Source organism: Corythoichthys intestinalis, chromosome 1 (assembly GCF_030265065.1).
Source record: "Corythoichthys intestinalis isolate RoL2023-P3 chromosome 1, ASM3026506v1, whole genome shotgun sequence".
In the NCBI taxonomy this organism is placed as follows: Eukaryota; Metazoa; Chordata; class Actinopteri; order Syngnathiformes; family Syngnathidae; genus Corythoichthys; species Corythoichthys intestinalis.
The window spans coordinates 76669161-76688357 of NC_080395.1; the positions used below are offsets into that span (position 1 = coordinate 76669161).

A 19197-nucleotide genomic window follows, 5' to 3' on the forward strand; every position below is an offset into this window, starting at 1 on the left:
TTCAGTTTTTTTTTCATTAGACTGTCAATTTGATATCACCAATAGTAAAATGTACTTGAATGTGAGCGCGTGCGCCCCCAAGCACGGGTACGCGGGTAAAGAGATGAAGAAGCCCGAGCGCACACAAGCGCATGATATCAATCCATAAATGGAGTACTACGTCCTAAAAGAGGGACTGTCGCCCTTTACTCAGTTGTTTCAAGTCTCCGCAAGCTAAACCAGAAAAATCGGGGTTTTTAATTTTTCGTGTCACGGGCACTTATTTTGGGGCGAAAACGTCCTTTACTCAGTTGTTTCAAGTCTCCGCAAGCTAAACCGGACAAATCGGGAATTTTTAATTTTTCGTGTCATGAGCACTTATTTTGGGACGAAAACATCCTTTACTCAGTTGTTTCGAGCCTCCCCAGCTACACTGGTGAAATCGGGGTTTTTTAATTTTTCGTGTCACGGGCACTTATTTTGGGACGAACCCACTAATTTTGAAAATAGGTGCATAACAGGAAAAATGACAGGAATGAAGGAGAAAAAAGGCGCGAGTGGGAGGGAGGAAAAAGAAGCTCCCGAGTGCAGGCTCCTTTAGGCAGCATCTCACAATTTCTGGCAATTGTTAGCCTCTCGCAATTTAATTGGTTTCCGGGGACACCCGCTTCCTAATCTAAACTTGTCCTTTTATCGTTTTTTTTTTTTTTTCTTTTTATTCGCCGAGCCTAAACTACAAAGATGGATGTTGTACTTCATGCACAAATCTAATACTACCAAATTATTGTAAGACTAATGTTACCAAACTATTTCTCTGTATCCCTTCAAAAGAAAGCAACAATCACGGTTAGACAAAACACAAAAATGGTCGAGGGTCGCTCAGAGTCAACCGTTGCCCGCCTTAAATTATGACCAGACGTCTTTTTACCTTTTGGAGGTGCACCCAAAGGGCTTCAGTTGATGCTTCCGCAGCCGCTCGTCCATCACCTCCGTCGTCTGGGCTTATCGCGTCGGGGTCGCCAACTGTTGGAATTTAACCCCTCCTGGCCAAGGCGCACGGAAACAGCGACACCCGAACAAAGTGCCGCTCTGCCGATGCTGCCCCCGCGCGCGCCAACCGGGAAGGCGGAACTCCGCGCGTTCATCTCTGATGTTAACCCTTCGTACTGACTCCATGTTCCAAAAGTTTGAAGAAGACTCACTGAAACCAGGTTGACAATTTATCCGTCGACAATGGTCAAAAAACAAGGCAAAAACAGACGACGGAGGGACCATTCTGGATCCAAAACAAGGCTACATAGAAAAGTTTCCGAGCAGCGAATCACGTTTGTTATCTCAGTGTCCAGTCTTTTTGAAGTCCGTAGTGGAGTGGGCCGGGCTGAAGGTGTTGCTTTGGGACCATCCCTCTTTAGCCGGTTTTAGGCGGTTAGGTTTGTGTGTCGATAGGACGTGGTTGCCACAGCGACCGACGTTGGTCTTAATGTCCCAGGCGCCCGCTATCAACTTTGTTATCCGGGCTGGCTCTACTTGTTTCAGGACAAAGCGCGCTGGTCTTTGTCATTGTTTGTTTGTCGGGAGAACTGATTGCCAGAGTTGGTGCGTGGCGCACACGTTGGGCTTCTGTGATAAGATGGCGTTGTGTATCTATTCTGTTTCTTTAAACTATGGTGTGCTATTTATTTTACTTTAGGTGTGTTAGAGTAATGCAGTCCTACAGTGAATATGAGAAATGATACTATTCCCTGATTGATCATATTACGTGAGTTCGAGTAATGCAAACAGTTAGACGGTGCCTACGAGAAACGGTACCATTTTTCCTTTTCCCGCTCATGAGCGCCGATAAGGTGATTCACTTTACTGTGTTCAAGGCCACTGAGTGAAGTCTGCCTAAACTATAGTTACATGAATGTGTGAGACTAATGCAAACAATTATATGGTGTGTGCGAGAACGGTACCTTTTCCCTTCAATTGCATGTGTCATCTTTGATTCTCCTGCATGCATACATTTTTTTTTTAATTAGTATGCTAATTGGCCATATTGACTTGCATTAGCATAGGCACTCCAGAGCCCTGAAAAATAATAGAAGACTAACAAACGATACGGAATATTTTGAAATCAACTCCACTGACAAATTAACCCCCCCTAACTCGAAGATTAAGCCTGATGTCAAAAATTCTTAACTTCCCCATTAACCTTTATGGGAGGTGTGCAAGGAGGAAACCTTTGCTCTTCAAAAGAATATGATGGCCAGACTGAAGTTTGCCAGAGTGAATGTAGACAAAGACCATGACTTCTGAAATAATGTTGTTTAGACAGATGAATGTAAAATTGAATTTTTTGGACACCAGAACAGGACATGTTTGGCGTAAACCCAATACAACTTTCCAGGAAAAGAGTCTCATACCAACTGTGAAGTGTCATGGTTTAGGGATGCTTTGCTTCGGCAGGACCTGGCCAGCTCTCCATCATAGATTCCACCATGAATTCTAACGTGTATCAACGGGTTTTTGAAGAACATGTGAGATCATCCGAGAAAAAATTAAAGCTGAAGCGAAACTGGACCTTGCAACATGACAATGACCCAAAACATACCAGTTAATCCACCAAGGACTGGCTGAAAAGGAGGAAATGAGTCCTCGAATGGCCGAGTCAAAGCTTACTACAAAGCTAAAACTTAATCCCATTGAGATGCTGTGGGGTGACTTGAAACGGGCTGTACATGCAAGAAACCCCTCAAATATCTCACAGCTGAAAGTATTCTGCGTTGAGGAGTGGGGCAAACTTTCTTCAGACCGATGTCAAAGACTGATAGATGGCTGCAAAAAGCATCTCACTGAGGTTATTTCAGCCAAAGGGGGTAACACGAGCTATTAGGTGGTAAGGTGTCCCAACTTTTTCCTCAGTTTTGTTGATAAATTTGGTTTAATGAGTATAACAATGTTATATTTTGTTGTTTACCTGCTATTAAATCACTTTCTCTTCCAGAGATAAAGAAAAACAAGATCAGGCATTGATATGTAAACATTTCTTAATAAAGAACAATATTCAATGGAGTGTTCTAATTTTTTTCACATCACTGTATGTTAAACCCATTTCTTCTCTTTGGCAAGCGGTACAATTTAAAAGCACAAATTTCCCTCTCCTCTGCCATTATTCTATCCAATTGTCAATGTCTTGTGTAACATATTTGACATCCAAATTTGCCATCTCACTAAAATTTCCTTTTTCCTTGTAGAGCTGAACTCAGCCCATTCCTGTCCTTTCCCAGGGCTCTTCACAATCCTTTCCTCTGGTAGCATGAGTGCAACTCACTTTCATTTAGCTGCATTGTCTTTTGTATCCTAATGAATAGGACATAACTCACTGGCAGAGAGGTCCCAAATCTGCTGAGACTTTATATTGAGGTGGTTGCAGCATAACGTTGCATTCGTAGGATTAATTGACGGAGCCAAAACTCGGCGTATTTAATTTCCATTGACATGCGGATACATGTCAGTGGAAATTAAACACGCCAAGTTTTGGCTAAAAGACAACTTATTCTCCGTCAATTCTTCCTACGAATGCAACGTTGAGCTGCAACCACCTCAAAAACTGATTTTGCCATCTTAAGTGGGTTAACATATCCGTACAGCAATGTCGACATAACTATGGATCCATCCACTTGCCTTCGTCCATTAGTAAGTTTAACAAGATTTGTCATGCCTGGATTTGTGACATTAGGCTTAATCTTCAAGTTAGCTGGGGGTTTAATTCGTCGATGGACTTGATTTCAACAAATTCTGTTTGTCAGTTATTTGTTGGTTTTCAGGACTCAGGACCATTGAGCTTAGCCACTCCAATCTTAACATGCCAATTAGGGGTGTGACAAAATATCGAAATGGTGATATATCGTGATACTTTGTATCCCAAAAGGTTATCGATATGCTCCTGCCAAGAATTGAGATTTCGTTTTAAAAAGGTGTCAATATCTAAAAAAAAAAATAAAAAGGAACAAACAAGTTGCTACCAAAATCTTCCACCATAATAGTGTCTCAATTAACACTAAGGCTGCATTGATGGTGCTTGATGCCCAATCCATTTAGACTAGGAACGTTCGTTCATTCGAAACCAGAGCATTCACAGTAATTCTGTGATTTTTAGGGCATTTACAGGTCACTTGCTGTTCATTTCAGGGCATTTACTGGTCATTTCCTGTTGAGTGTGAGTCACTGCCTATTCCTTTGGGTGATTCCCAGGTCACTTGCTGTTCTGTAACTCAAAATAAAGAGGAAATGACCCATAAAATACCCTTAAATTAACAGGATGCAACTGAAAATCAACAGGTAAATTACCTTAAATTGCCCAAAATTACCTCATTGCCTGGCATTGGCTGCCATTGACAGCCATAGACGTTCAAACCGTTTAAAGTGGGAGGGATGGCAGCGAATTAACATTGAACTGCCACTGAAACTGTACACAAGTGAACTCAACCGAACATGCAAAACCGAACTGTTGCACTGATGCATTACATCTAATTCCATACCAACCTTCAAGTAGCTCGGAGTGTGGATTGCTTTCGCTCTGTATCAATGACCGCAAGTCCTCTCTGGGCATTCTCAGTTGAAGAAATAGCAAGGAGGACTTTTACTTCCTGGTTGCTCCACGGAGAATGTGCTGGCTCCAATTTTTGGGTGTCTTCTTAATTACCACTGGGTATTTTTTTTTTCTTTCTAATATGGCGGCTCCCCGAGACAAGCAAGTATGGAATGGGCATAGCTGCTGATAGTGAATCACCAAACAGCTACGTAATCGAGTTCCTATGGCCCCATTGAAAGTCTCTACCTCAGTGTCGTAGTCGTCTCCCTTTATTTTATGGTCTTTTCAGTTTTTTTGGAGGGAAGGGTTCATTGAGAAGTCAGTTCAATTGCAATCTGATGGTTTCGTTTCAAATATTTAGTGGTAGTGTTTAATGGCAAAAATATGATTTTCCTTGAAGTCCAAAAATATTGACTTAACTAACTCCAAAACTCATCTTATGTGTCTTAGCTTTCCATGTACATGGATAAGTTTGAAGAGTTTCAGAGCACTCTGGCTAAAAGCAACGAGGTCTTCGCCACTTTCAGGCAAGAGATGGAAAAGGTAATTATCACGAATCTCAAACGTGAACTCTTTTTATTTTCTCCTTTCTATTTACTGCACACTAATGAATCTGGTGGAACTCGACTGAACACTTGCACACTGTGACGTTTGACACTTAGGCTAGGTTCATACTACAGGTCTTAATGCACAAATCTGATTTTTTGTCATATCCGTTTTTTTGGCGTGCCCGTTCAGACTGCCTCTGTCCATTGAGACCATTCAAAATTATGCATGCCTTCTTAATTCGCGCTGAGCAAGAAGACCCGTATGCGCAGATGCATCAAAACAAATGGCCGCACATACTGGCTGTCATCCGTCATTCCAAGGATATCATATTTTCCTTTCCAAAAAGAGGACACAAATAACAGACATAAATAATCCCCGTTTAGGCTTATATTCAAAGTTTATATGGTTTGATAGCATGCACGCACTGTCTGTGCATGTCACAAACACATGCGGAAAGTTTGCCCCGACGCTCAGTCGTGTAGGCAATGTTGAAATATTGCTCACATAGAGCAGAGAGAAAACCGATCATTCTCAGGCTTATCCTCAACCCATTTTAATTTTTTTATGACTGTTGTCAAGCCCTTCCCCAAAAGCCGTGTTCACTGCAAGCTAGCCGCTAATAACGCACAGCTGCACCGCTACCGTAGCGTCTCTCTCGCTATTTGATGCCGTAATTGCTGCATGAATTCCGATTCGAGAGTCTTGACAGTTCAGACAGCCAGTCACGTTCTGAAAAAATGTGGCCCAGATCGGATTTGAAATGGTCGTCTTCTGTGCGACTTGTCACGTTCAGACCGTCAAGTTAATGCCTGGCTCGAGTCGGAAAAACGCGAAAAAATCAGATTAGTGCATTTAGACCTGTAGTATGAACCTACCCTTAGGTTCCCTGAGAGCTTCGGCTTCTGAATGTTTGGCAAGAGCGATGTCAAAAATTACATAGAATATATTGGTCAGACTTATCCATAGCAGTACTCTTGAATTGCATCTGAATTTCAATGGCAATACTGTACATGCAACAACACGAGGGCCGCAGTTATCGATTAATCTATCGTTTATTTTAGTTAATTCAGTCATCAGAGAACAAACATTTAATGCACTGAAAGATAATTTTAGGAGGTATAAAAAAACAAACACATGTCCATGCTTACAATAACATTGATTTTGACCTACAAATCCACTGGCGCCAGATTGCGTTTTTAACACAGCAAAAAAAGGCAATTACTAAATAAAATACATGAGTGTTTCTTCCAACCCTAAAGAATTGTACTTTCATTTCACAAGAGCAATAAATGCATTTAAAACAAATTACCTGTGCATCAATGGTGAAACAGTAATAATAAAATGAGGATCTAAGTACAACAAAATATTTTCTGAAAGCTATGGCAATGTATCAAAGAACAACCATTTATCGATTTGGTTTTTTTTTATGTCTGATGTTTTTTACACATTCATGCACACCCCCCACACCCCCCTACACAAACTACACAAGTCATCCTAATGCACTAGTTCTGTCCTCACTAAATGTGATGTTATTCCGTTAGACAGACGCCAAACAAGACAATTTGTGAGTCTCCGTTATTTGATTTTTTGTAAAGCTGTAACACAAACACTTGTACAACTATATGCAAAATTATATACATTGATACCAGTTTTGTTTTTGGCTGCCCTTTTAATTTTCGTCTTAGTCTTTTGGACCAAAATATTTATTAGTCTTGGACATATTTTAGTCATTTCAAAATGTGTTGGTCTTCGTCTAGTTTTAATCAATGAAAACTCAGACAAATTTCATCTAGTTTTAGTCGACAGTTACTCAAAATGATTTTGTCTATAAACTTAAAAAGTTTTAGTTCATGAATAAATAAGTAAATAAAAGGTTTTCAACATTTCTGAATAAACATTGACAAATACTGCTAAATATACTTCTAAAGTAAATTATGAATGCAAAAAAACAAACATATTAGCTAAAAAAAAAAAAAAATTACAGCCTTATGTTGCCTTAACAGGGAGCATCTGGATTCAGCCATGTTAGACAAGCAATGTAGTATTTAACGTTGCCTCCAAGGGGGCAGTACACCCTCCCAAATCAATAAGACTAAATACACCACTTTGAAAACAAACCTTTACACGCCACTCGAATTAAATGATTAATTGAAGCAGCAAAATTTAATTCAAAGCTTTTTTCTCATCAAATGACTCTATTTGACCAATAATCGTTGCGGCACTAAAAACACGCAACAACGACGACAACATACTGGTTGAGCCCCGGCCAACTGCCAGGTGCTCTCTAGCTTGCTACAATAAGCAGTAGATTGCACATACTGTACAATACATTCCCAAACTCTATGCTAGGTCAGATTGTGTTAGTAGAACTAGTTTGTCAGGTTCGGCCATGTTCCACAGTTATGGTGGGTGGGCCTAACTTTTTTTTTCTTTTCAGATGACCAAAAAGATTAAGAAGCTGGAGAAAGAAACAACACAGTGGAGGACAAAATGGGAGAGCAACAACCAGACTTTGCTCCAGATGGCAGAGGAGGTATCATTGCTAATTGTTCATACTTTTAAGAGTTCCAATAAGAATATGACAATTGTCATGTTAAAGCATTTATTTATTAAATCGATATGAACAGTAATCCCTCATTTTTCGCAGTTAATGGGGACTCAAGTGCTAATATGCGTCTGAAAAACACACTGATTAGCATAATTGCAAAATACCCTAAGTAGTAACGTTTCATCAACCAAAAATACAAACAATACAATTAGCTTCATTTACTCACCTCTGACGCTTCATAATTTTATTGATTCAGCAACCCAGCCTGAGTGGAGCAGTGAACTCGCTCTAATCCCTGGTACGCCCAGCGTACCATGACACACAAACAAGGACTGCTCATAGCTGCCGGCAAAAATTAACAATCATTTGACAACAAATTTATTAATCCATTTTTATCAATTTAATCGATTAGGTGTTGCAGCCTAAGTGATGTTTGGGGGGATTTGGCACACCTGGATGTGGCGGAGGTCAACTCTCAACCGAAGCAAGCGTGTAGACAGGAATATGTTGCTTAAGTTGCAGGTAATAAATAAGTTTAAATTCACCCAGATATGTTGGAAGTTTTCTAGGTGACTTTTAGTGCTGTCGAAGAGGGTAAAAAAGGCGAAAAGTATTGTTGAATATCCCCCAGATGTCTTAGAGGTGTTTGACGAAGATATTGCTCCATTTTCGTGGAGGTTTGTAATGGGCTTTGGGAGTGCTTAACCACAAAAGGATTTGGCTTTATTCCTTAGAGGCACTTGGCAGCAAATTCAAGTGCTTTTTTTACTATGCACCAATTCATGCAAACTCTTTTTGACATTTTAAAGCAGCAACAACTTTTTAAAAGCAAACTTTCCTCACACCTTTACTTAGACTATGCAATTAGAATAGCAGTGGTTCTCTAAAGCCCCTTTCACACACGCCGAAATACTGTGAAAATCGAGGGATTTAAACAGACAGCCCTTGTAAGTGAACGCAATTTCCCGGGTCAACTGACATGGAGATTATGCGGACATTTCACTGGTCGCGTTTTAGTATAATTCCCGTGAAAGTCCCGGGACAAGGCTTATGTGAAAGCAAGTGTTAAATTTCCGTGTCGCGGCACGATGGCAGATGATGTAAATATCATGGTATGCCGATCGTCACTTCCGCTTTCTTCGCAGTAAGACAAAAAGCGGTAAACAAACATCGCAATTATCAACATAGCAAGCTGGAAATAGCTAAATTAAACTGAAAACATAACGAAATTAAATTGCTACTGGATCGTAAAGTCAAGGAAGAGAGTATCGTCCGTCTTTGTGGTTTATTTTGTTGCCGATCGAAACTGCGGAAACATGGTTGTACCTCAAAGCAGAAAACAATGGAAGATTCGTTCAAGGGTTTATTAAATAAAAACAAAAATACATGGGATTGCCGAAAAGGGGGAATAACACGATGGGTTCGTGACAGTAGGTCGACGGGGATCAAGAATACTGACGATTGCCGATAAAATAACAAAACAAATACACTCAAATACCAGCACTACTACGTAGGGGATTTCAAAACGAGGGCGGCAGAGGTGTCGAATGGCGCCCAGCAAGTTAATATCTCGGCACCCTTCTCTTGGATAACCTGGACTTAAATAGTCTTGATGAGCTTGAATTGGCTGCAGTTACGACGTCGGAAACGCTTCCTCTGGAACAAAACACGATTTGACCAACATTGTGACAGCCGATGCCGACCAAAAATAACGAAATGTCCAGGTTATAAAATCTGGCCAGCAGCCCTCCCCATACAGAGAGCGCCAGTGGGCAACACGGTATAAGTGTGTGAAAGTGTCAAACACGCGTTATTCTCGGGACATCTCTACATGCGTGAAAGCAATGACGCGAGTAAATCCCGGCTCACCTTACACAGTAATTTCCCGGGTTATGTGTGTGAAAAGGGCTCAACTTTTCCATTTCAAAGACCATCATCATCTGATCATTCTGAGTACACAAATGAACCCATTAGTGTCATTTGGGCGACACAACAATCTCACTTTGTTGTACAAATCAGGAATATGTTTGTCATTGAAGACAGAACTGTCTGGTGTTTCATACTTGGGTTCCAAAACATGCACGAGCTGTATGAAGCGCTCCCTGTAAGGGTCCTCGCACATCTAGTTGTTTTCACTTTTCCTTTACTGAATTCATGATGAAACTTCTTTCTTTTCTAGAAAACTCTACGCGATGGCCATTTCAAGGCTTTGCAGGGTAAGTTGGAGCTTTTGGAGAGACTCTGCAGAGCTCTACAGAAGGAGAGGAATGACCTCAACAACCAGCTGAGCCTCATGCAGGAGCATAGTGACGAGCCTCCTCCACAGTTGGGAAGTGAGGAAGACGTAGGAGAGGATGAGACAAAGGGAATCCGCAAAACTCCGACACTACATGAGATGGAGTCCGTAATGGCCTTTGAAAACACCACTGCTTCAGCATCGTCAAGCTAGACCGCAGAATCTGGACTAAGCCTGGACCGCTGTGGTGCTCGCATCTGCCCGTTTTTTTTTAAATTACTTATACACTTACGTCTCTAGTTTTCTACATGAATGAACAATTAGCCAATATCTTATTTGTATGGTAGTTTAAGAATAATCATTTGAATGTATGATTCTTCTCTAAACCTTTGTTGTCCATGTTTGCAGTACAGTAGTTTTAAAGTTTGGGGTTTGTGCTCTGTTTTCCACTATAGATACAGTATTTTCAGAGGTAATGGTATTTTCACACTTTTTCATGAAGTGCATATGCATTCAGGTCTCATTGATCATTAAAAAATAGTGGGTATTTTACCACTAATGTCATTGCTATCTGTAAGTGTAAATGTTTTCTGTAATGAAATTGATTTTCATACCTTACATTAATGATAAATGAACAAATTGCCCGTTAGCAAATACTATTTCTTTATTTCAAATGTAGTCCTAATGATCTTATGAACTTAAATTCATTCCTGAACTTTGCATGTTTTCCCTCAAGGGATGCTCCTGTGCTATTTTGAAGAATAAAGTTTTTTATTTTTATAATTGTTCATTCATTCTCTTTACCACTTATCTCACGAGGGTGCTGGAGCCTATCCCACATATATACAGTATGGGCAGGAGGTGGGGTACAACACAAACTGGTTGCCAGCCAATTGCAGGACACACACACACGCTGTACAGACAGTGTTCAATCAACCTATCGCTTAGTCTTTGGGAGGAAGCCTGAGAAATTCCTCAGACACGGGAAAAAATACAAACGCCACACTACAAGGCCGCAGCCTGTGATTGAACCCTTGAGCTCAGAACTGGGAGGCGGATATGCGAACCACTCTTCCACTGTGCCGCTTTTTAATTATAATTGTTTACAAATCCAATCACAGAGCCAATGACTGATAGTGCCCATATTAAATCCATCCAGCTTCTACCAATGAGGCCTCTGTGCATATATAACTTTCTGCCAACAAGGGAATACATCAAATGACCCAGAAGGAGCCAACGGCAAGAACCAGGGATGGGTGTCTCACTTGCCTACAATTTTGTTCGATTAGCTGTATCACTGAAATAAAAGTTACTGAATAACAGTACCGAATATTGATTTTTTTTTTTTTCATTTTTTTTAAGGTAATGCTGTAGGTTAACGCAACCCTCCTTTGAACGCCCGATTAATTATGGCTGCCCCCCCCACCCCCCCGTAGTTTGGACTTGACCATGCAGATGCTCTCGTGGCCAGCAGAGAGCCAGAATGAAATACTGGTTTTAAGACTAAATACTGGTTTTTAATGACCAAAATGGCACACGTTGAGGCAGCGACACGAGCGAGAACCCTCCTGGCAACTTGGCGTGATCCAAGCTCTACTAAATTTCTGCAGAAGTTATTTCCCAAATCTTCTTAGTTATTTGAGAGTTTTAATGCTTTATTTGCATTGCTTAATGCCATTACCATCCTTTGCTCCCTCAGGGGGCTGTCTCCCATGTCCTCGGTACCTAATGACGCCCTTGGTTCACAAGGAGAGGTACAAGATTAAACCATGCAGGCATGGGGGGTCTGAGGCCGTGGAATCTTAAAAGACGTTGCGTGATGTAAGTAGGCAAATCAGACCGGCGTAATGGGTCAGAGACTGTAGAATGAATATGGTGCCAGAGGTAGAAGCGTGGAGTCGGGCAAAAGGACGAAAACAAAGGGTCATGATCGAGCAGGCAACACAATAGACAAAAGGAGAATGCGAGTAGTGACTAACGGCAAGCTGCAAGAGATAATCCGGCGATGTGTCAGAGCACCGGCTGATTTAAGGAGCTGGATATTTTTAATTATTGACACGTGCCATTGCTCCAGCTGCCCAGAGCTAGACATGTTATTGGATGAAACACACACACGAACACGCGCACAGCCAAAAAGTCGGCCGGAAATGTCCGATACGCAGTATGAAATTCGGGGGCAGAACGGGTCGGATTCAGCTGATGCTGCTGTGATTTACAGTTAGTTAAAAAATTTGGTAATACATAGAGTATAATGTTTATACATTTGTAACATTGGACAGTAAACTGTAGGTACTAGTTCACATCGACACAAAAGGCATGTTTTTAATTTTACTTGTAGTTATGTGTTATACATACCTGTCAACCCAAGGCTGCTGGCAATCTTACGAATAGTGACTTATGCCCTTACAAATTGGTGACTAATCTTACAACGTTGTGTATAGCGTTTAATATGAAACAAAACTGAATGTTTAAAATAATATGAATTAATTGGTAATATTGTCCCACATAATCTGGTGCAATCAAAGAACAATCAATATCTTCAGCTACACCATGATTACTAAAATTTAACAGTGACTTTTGTTATAATTGTATGTAGCACTTTTGGCAATTTCTATCATGTCTTTTGATGGCTGCACTTCAGCTCGCAATTCAGTTTGGCTTGAAGGTAGTTTGTTAGTGTGTCCAATTATAAATTAAAAAGGTCAATTGATACTTACCGATGCAATCTTTGAGTCAGGGAACATTTCTTTTGCTAATTCTGAGAAGTGATCAGCAACAGGCAAATTGTGTTCAGCAGCAAATTGGCAAAATAAAATCTCTGCTTTCGTCACTTTTCATTGTGTAGACTGCATCTTTATGACCAGTGTTGTTAATCTTACTTTAAAAAAGTAATTAATTACAGTTACAAATTACTTCTCCCAAAAAAGTAACTGACTTACTCAGTTACCTGAATGTAACAGTAGTTAGTTACTTGGCAAAGTAACTGGTGTTACCTTTCATGTTTTTTTTTGTTTTTTTTCTCATTAAAAAAAACAGTAACCTTTGCTATGTTTGGAAGTCATTTAATGTTGTGAATCAACCGTTAAAAGCTGTTAAAATTGTGTATTATTTTATCAGTTCCCTTCTGTCTCCTTGCCAAGATTTTGCTGATTTAGGAGTATTTTAGATAAAAAGTTACTTAGGTTCGCTAGGAAGGTTCACTACAACAGACCCTTTCTGAGAAGTCTACTGCTTTAAGATGGCGGCTGTTTACTAACACCGCCGAGTTTGTCATTTCGCATCTAGTTCAAAATGCATGTGATATCTAGTGTAGGATCAAGTGGGCGTAAATTGTAGGCTGTCGGTTCCAGTCAGGAAATATTGGAGCCACCTAGTCTAGCATTGCGTTTGCAACAGCGTCACAACACTCTTCCTTCCTTCCCACTCCCATTCTTCTCTCGCCGTGTCTCTGACTTTTCTCGCGTCATTCAACCAACGTAGTAACGCACATTGTCTCGTTGCCGAAACGGTGACAAAATCCGAACGGAGAAAAAAAGAACGTAATGCACGAAAAACATACAGATCATGAACGTACGGCGTACACAGAGGCGTAGCAAGGGTCCCAGGGGGCCCCAGGCAACAAGCAACATGGGGCCCTTTGAGCGTGTGCAAGTAAGGGGGACAGTTGGAGCAATAGCATATTTAATAAAAGTATAATAACGCCTCAGTCTCATAGAGTGCTTTTTAGGACACTCAGAGTGGCCGGGTCCTACTACATTAGGACATAAAACTACAGTAACATAGTACACTCACCGCTGTCTTGCTTCATTTTCTCGTCTTCTGCTTTTTTTTCTTTCTTATTTCATTTCCAGACGGATAACTAAGCTCTCTATCTGAGTCACGTGACACACATACATATTTGCGCAGTAAAATGAACACGAAGGTGGGTGGTGGGCCCCGTTCGAGTGCGCGCTGCGTGCGGTCATCTTGGCCATAAAAGTGGCAAAAACTAAGCACTTTACACTCATGGATGTACAACATCATTTTAAGATACTAAACTAACAACTTCCCTCTTAAAGCAAATGTGCAATGCGAATATAATGTAAAGAACGCTCTCCTCGACGCAGCGGGAACGAGTGGGGTAAACCAGCCGACGTAACATGAAAAACACGAAACGGTCGCGCTGATAACGGCTCTAACTTATCATAAGAACTTTATGGCATGAAGAGGAAATACTTACATTAGTTCATGGACCCACAGATTAATCCTCGGGTGGGGTGGCCGTCCTCTGCTGGACTGGTTGCTATGGGAACGTATGCAGCGGCATACCGCATACCCAAGGAACCTTGCTAAAAGGAGTATTAAAATTGCTAATAAAATCGTTTAGGATTATTTTAGATGCATATATGTTATATTTTTCTTATAGAGTATTCAACGAGGATTACGATAGACCCATTAATAGACTTTCTTGGAAAAATCACCGCTTCTTTAAGTAGTCACATGAATAATGAGATGGCCTGTGAAAACCTACGTAAAATATTGCAGCAAGGACTTTTCACAAAGTTCTTGGTAAATCGTTTCTGGCTCTTGACCTTAGGATAGTATTGCTCAGTGATGGAGCGGTTCTACCCGATCCTATAGAATGTAAGTTCGATTCTCCACCCTGATGAACTCTTCTAAATATCCTTGAGCAAGTTAATTGACCCTGCCTTGCTCCTGGTACTGTGTTACCAGTAGGTATATGGCAATAAGTGATAAGCACTTTGAATACCTTGAAAAGTAGAAAAGCATTCTAAAACACCATTTACATACATACAGTGTTAAAACTGATTGGACTTGCATAAAAACACATGATAATTAGGACCGATAACAGAATTGACAGTTAATCTGCCAAATGATTCAGTGGTGTTGAATCACTCCCAATACTTGTCGCTACGACAGTGCGGTGAAGGTGAGTGTGCTAAATCTTTGTGTGCCAAATCTGTTGGCCCTCTGGGGGCCCCTGCTGGTTGGGGGCCCTAGGCAATTGCCTGCGTATGCCTAATGGGTTGCGACGCCTCTGGGCGTACATATTTAAAAATCTGTGCTCACTTGTACAAATTACGCTGAAACCGTACAACTTGACAGGTACTGTATTACTGTATATCCCAACTATGTGATACGTTCTTTTGACAAATGATAGCTGTTTGCATAGTAGTGCTCGACTCCACTGGTAATTTGCAAACCAAACAGTAAAGATCAGCAAATGTTCTTTTTTCCTTATTATTCTTTTAACCATAGCTTTTAACTTTATTATTTTCTATTTTCGGCCTAGAAGTATATTCCATACAATTATTGACTGTAAATGCTCTACTATATGACTATACTTGTGCCTTGTTGTTTGCGCAAGGGTGAGTTATTAGACATGTAAACTTTGGCACTTTGGAATAATCTGGTATAGCGTACCAAGGATGACCGGGACGTTGACTGGTTCATTTGCAGATACGCACACATGCACTCTCACTCCAAACAAGTGGACAACCCGGACACACATACAAAACAGAATAATGACTGCCACTGGCCACTGCCAGCCAACTCATATGATCTTAAATAGTAGCAGGCACAAAATAGCCTAAAAACCAGCACTTCCCAGCCCGCCATCAGACACTATGCCCTTTCACACTTCTCTCTACAAAACCTTCAAATGGCATTACTGTTCAAATGAAAACAGCCCCTCCGACACCAATCCTAATGCACCTTCTGAAAGTTGTTTATTCTCAACCTTAAGCGAAATATGTAGCGCGAACCCCGGCATATAAATGAAGGCAATTTGGTTTGCGGTGGAACTGTATATATGATTTAAATGCTTGTCAGACATTATTATGTCACAGCTGCCCCTGAGCATTGAAAGGGGGGTGAGGTTGTGCTTTTTAATACCCTGCCATGCCTGTGGTCTTGTGATGGCCAGCCAGAATGAATATGAGGAAATGAGGCAAACATCCAGTAAATATTAGTTGCCATTCTGCCCTTCAGCAAGTACTGGGGCATGAGCTCAAAGATGTAGGGTGGTGTGAGGCGTACACTCCGTATCATATGTCAGGGCCTGACATGAGACCGAAACCCAGAGCTCTGATCCCTGTCACCTCCGCAATTAGTGTACTTAACACTTCAGTTGGCGTACGAGAGGTGCTAATTTGATAAAATAGGTTACTAAGCCAGTGATAGTTTTAGAGCAATTACACAACATTTTCAAATGACTGTTATTCGGTGCGCTTTACATTTTGCCACTGTCCATGGTTGTACACACCAGCGGTGGCGGTGCTAGCCTAAATGGTGCCGTGGGCGAACAGCGGCTTTAGTTAGTGGGCGTGCCCTTTGACAAGACTAGGGTGAGCTCACTTGCGTGCCCCTTGAGCCTAGGGGATGGGGGTCTGCTAGCGGAGAATCACTCGCACCCCCCTCAAAACGATCGGTCAAGCGTGGATGGTGGGGTTGGGTGCTCGTAGACAATCACTCGCCTGCCCCCGAGCTCCGCCCGTAACAAATTTCTGGCCTGCGCAACCCGCCCGTGTCAGGAACCACCGCTGCACACCAGTGGATTCATGCATAAACAGGGGTGAAAGTGAGCCGGAACCGGCCGGAATACCATTCTGGTCGAGGATTCGGGGCCAGAACGGGGCGGAATGGTGCTTTGATCCCGAAATTATGACGAAAACTGTCAAATCCCCATGTTAAAAAAAAAACCTGCAAGGCTGCCGCTCATGCATCTCATCTCCAAGGAGAAAACCAACCTATCACCAACCAATCTACCAACGTCAGATTTACATACTAGTACTACACACAAGTATTAACAACAAGCATAATAAAAGTGTGGCGTCAGCCCTTTCCACCGACATTTATTATTTATTCATTCCACGGATGGCACCGAGCTCCCCCCAGCTGTATTTGACGAGTCGCGTCGATGTGAGCATACGCGCAGCTGGACTCAGCTGCAAGTTCAATTGGCTGACAATCTGACCTGTGATCAGCATAGATCGTTATCTCTGATTGGTTCAAATGCACGTTTTCTGGAACAGCAAAAGAAGAATAGCTTGTTGAATTAATGCGATAAAAAGGGGCAATTGTTTTATTTTATTTGCTCTGATGGGAAAGCTCAGAATATCTTCCATGCACTTTGGACTTATGTTTGTTCATTTATATTAGGCTACTTTTTTATTTCCTTATAATTTAAGACAAATGTTTATGTTTTGCATTCCTGGATAGTGAAGAGATTATTAACCATGTTTTGCTTTTATTGTGTAGGTTAATATAACTTATATAAATATTGCAATTTCAATTTGAAAAAAAATAAAAAAATAAAAATCCAGATATTTCTTCTGGAAGTTTTCAAAAAGGGTTTCTGTAGTAGTTTTTAAAAACAAAGGGTTGAATTGAACGGTGTATCAACTGAACCAATATACATGAAAGTAGAAAGAATAAGTCAAAACAGATTTATTTTTGCATTGATCATTTAGCCTATCAATTGTTTAGGTTCATATTCATGAGAAATGAAGCCCTGACTGCCAGTCACACAATCTGGTTTTATTAATGTCCAGCCCGCAGTTTTTGATCCTGAAGAACTGAAAAATAAACACTTTTGTTTGGACTGAACTGTCGCGCATTTGAGTCATTAGTGCATCTTTCTCACTGTACGTTTTGTATTTCCTGGAACGACTGCAGACTGTTCGAAAAAATTAAAGTTCTTGTTGAGAAGGTCTCTTACCTATTCGCCCTCAAGGACTGTCCGAGAAATTGTAATCACACTTGTCATGCCAAAGTCCTTTACTTTTTATTGTCAAAGTCACTCTTTCATCTTCATAGTTAAATCCCAAGACGGCAGTTGACAATTATAAACAGAAGTGGGAATGCGTCCCGTTTTGTCCTTGTCAATCACAAGAATTAATGACGCTTCCTGCAAGCCACAGGGAAGGCTGCAGGGAATGATTGTCAGGTGGCATTACTGTCCTTCTAACACTGCAGAAAGCCTGTTTTTTGCATTACAGAAAAGATGTATGCATTATTTATTGGAGGATCTTGAATTCTTTGACTGATGGTGGGTGAGGGCAGTTTGCCCCCCCAGCATATTTTTCATCATTATTGGGAATCTAAATGTGGATCTTCTGAATTTTTGTGTAATGTTACATTCCCAATTTTTTAAAGATTTTGTATAAAGTTATATGAAGCTGTTAAATCAATATTCTTGCGAAAGCAATTGGGTGTGCTATGGATTGTTAAAGCATCTATCAAAATCAGTTTCCTCCACTGTTTCATGCACTGCAAATTTATATTGTCTTAATCAGATATTTTTTCTTAAATCTAGTCAATTTTCTTGTTTTCAGTGTATAAGATAGTTAATATATAGATATAGTGTCAGATTATTCCAATTACTTTAGGTAAATATTGCTATTTGTTCTTAAGGCCATAATTGCCAAGATACGTTATATACCCTATTGGAATATTGTAATTTAACGATTTTAATGATTTTGATTTTCTATGAGGTTGTCATTAAGGGCACTTAGTTGATTTTGACCAATTAATAGCATCGTCTAATATTTGTGAAAATTTCTTAATGAGTTCAAAAACCTCTCTTGTTTTTCTAGATATATCGTCTGTGTATAATTTTATGTTCTGATATTTGCGAGCGGATCCCTTTAATCTTAGCATTTTGTCTTACTGCAAATGCCGATGATTAACCTAACCCTAAACTCAACATAAAGACATTTCATGATGAGATCATATAGGGTGCGCAATTCTTTGCAGTGCCGTTCATTATTGCAATTTACAACACAACCATGTTTAAGTTTCCTTTTGTAATGGCACAGAAGCTAACAAAATATCAGTGTTGTTTTTGTGTCTGCTGATAATCACATCCATTTGATTTGACAAGTTAAATTTACCAAAAAAAAACTGTCTCCGTTTTCATCTGCACATTGGTATATTCTCCACTCTGAGACACATATATATGTTATTGACTTTTTAGAGGAAACATCTTATCTTGGCTGGGCAATGAAGGCGTATGGAGCGCGGACTCGCCGCAGCCTGTCTATGTGGGACTCCAGAAAGTCACTTAATCAAAACTACTCTAGTGTGTTTCCGCCTTAAAAGTATTTTTGCATTTAATCAATGTTTCTCTACTGACGAGCAGGGAGAAGTCAAAAGCCTTGCACACATGAACAAACACAAACACATTGTACAAGTTGACAAGAAAATGCTGTGGATTATAACACAGACACACTTAATTATGCTTTGCTTTTCCAAGACATGTCAATTGCACATAAATACCAATTGCTCTAATGACCTTTAAAGGTTTCT

At 40.5% G+C, this 19197-nt stretch overlaps 1 protein-coding gene across 3 annotated transcripts in view; it reads left to right on the forward strand.

Moving 5' to 3' along the window:
• The window catches only part of LOC130918558 (gamma-taxilin-like), an 81973-nt gene extending 71302 nt beyond the window's left edge, over positions 1–10671 (forward strand). For 2 of the 3 annotated variants that reach the window (XM_057840355.1, XM_057840364.1), the window contains exons 9-11: positions 5006–5098; positions 7542–7637; positions 9832–10671. In XM_057840355.1, the coding sequence (XP_057696338.1) occupies positions 5006–5098; positions 7542–7637; positions 9832–10101 (459 nt within the window). In that variant the 3' untranslated portion in view covers positions 10102–10671. Of the gene's footprint in view, positions 1–5005; positions 5099–7541; positions 7638–8064; positions 8352–9831 lie in introns of those variants that run through there. The other variant, XM_057840373.1, reaches the window with a different exon arrangement.
• The last annotated feature ends 8526 nt before the right edge of the window (positions 10672–19197 follow it).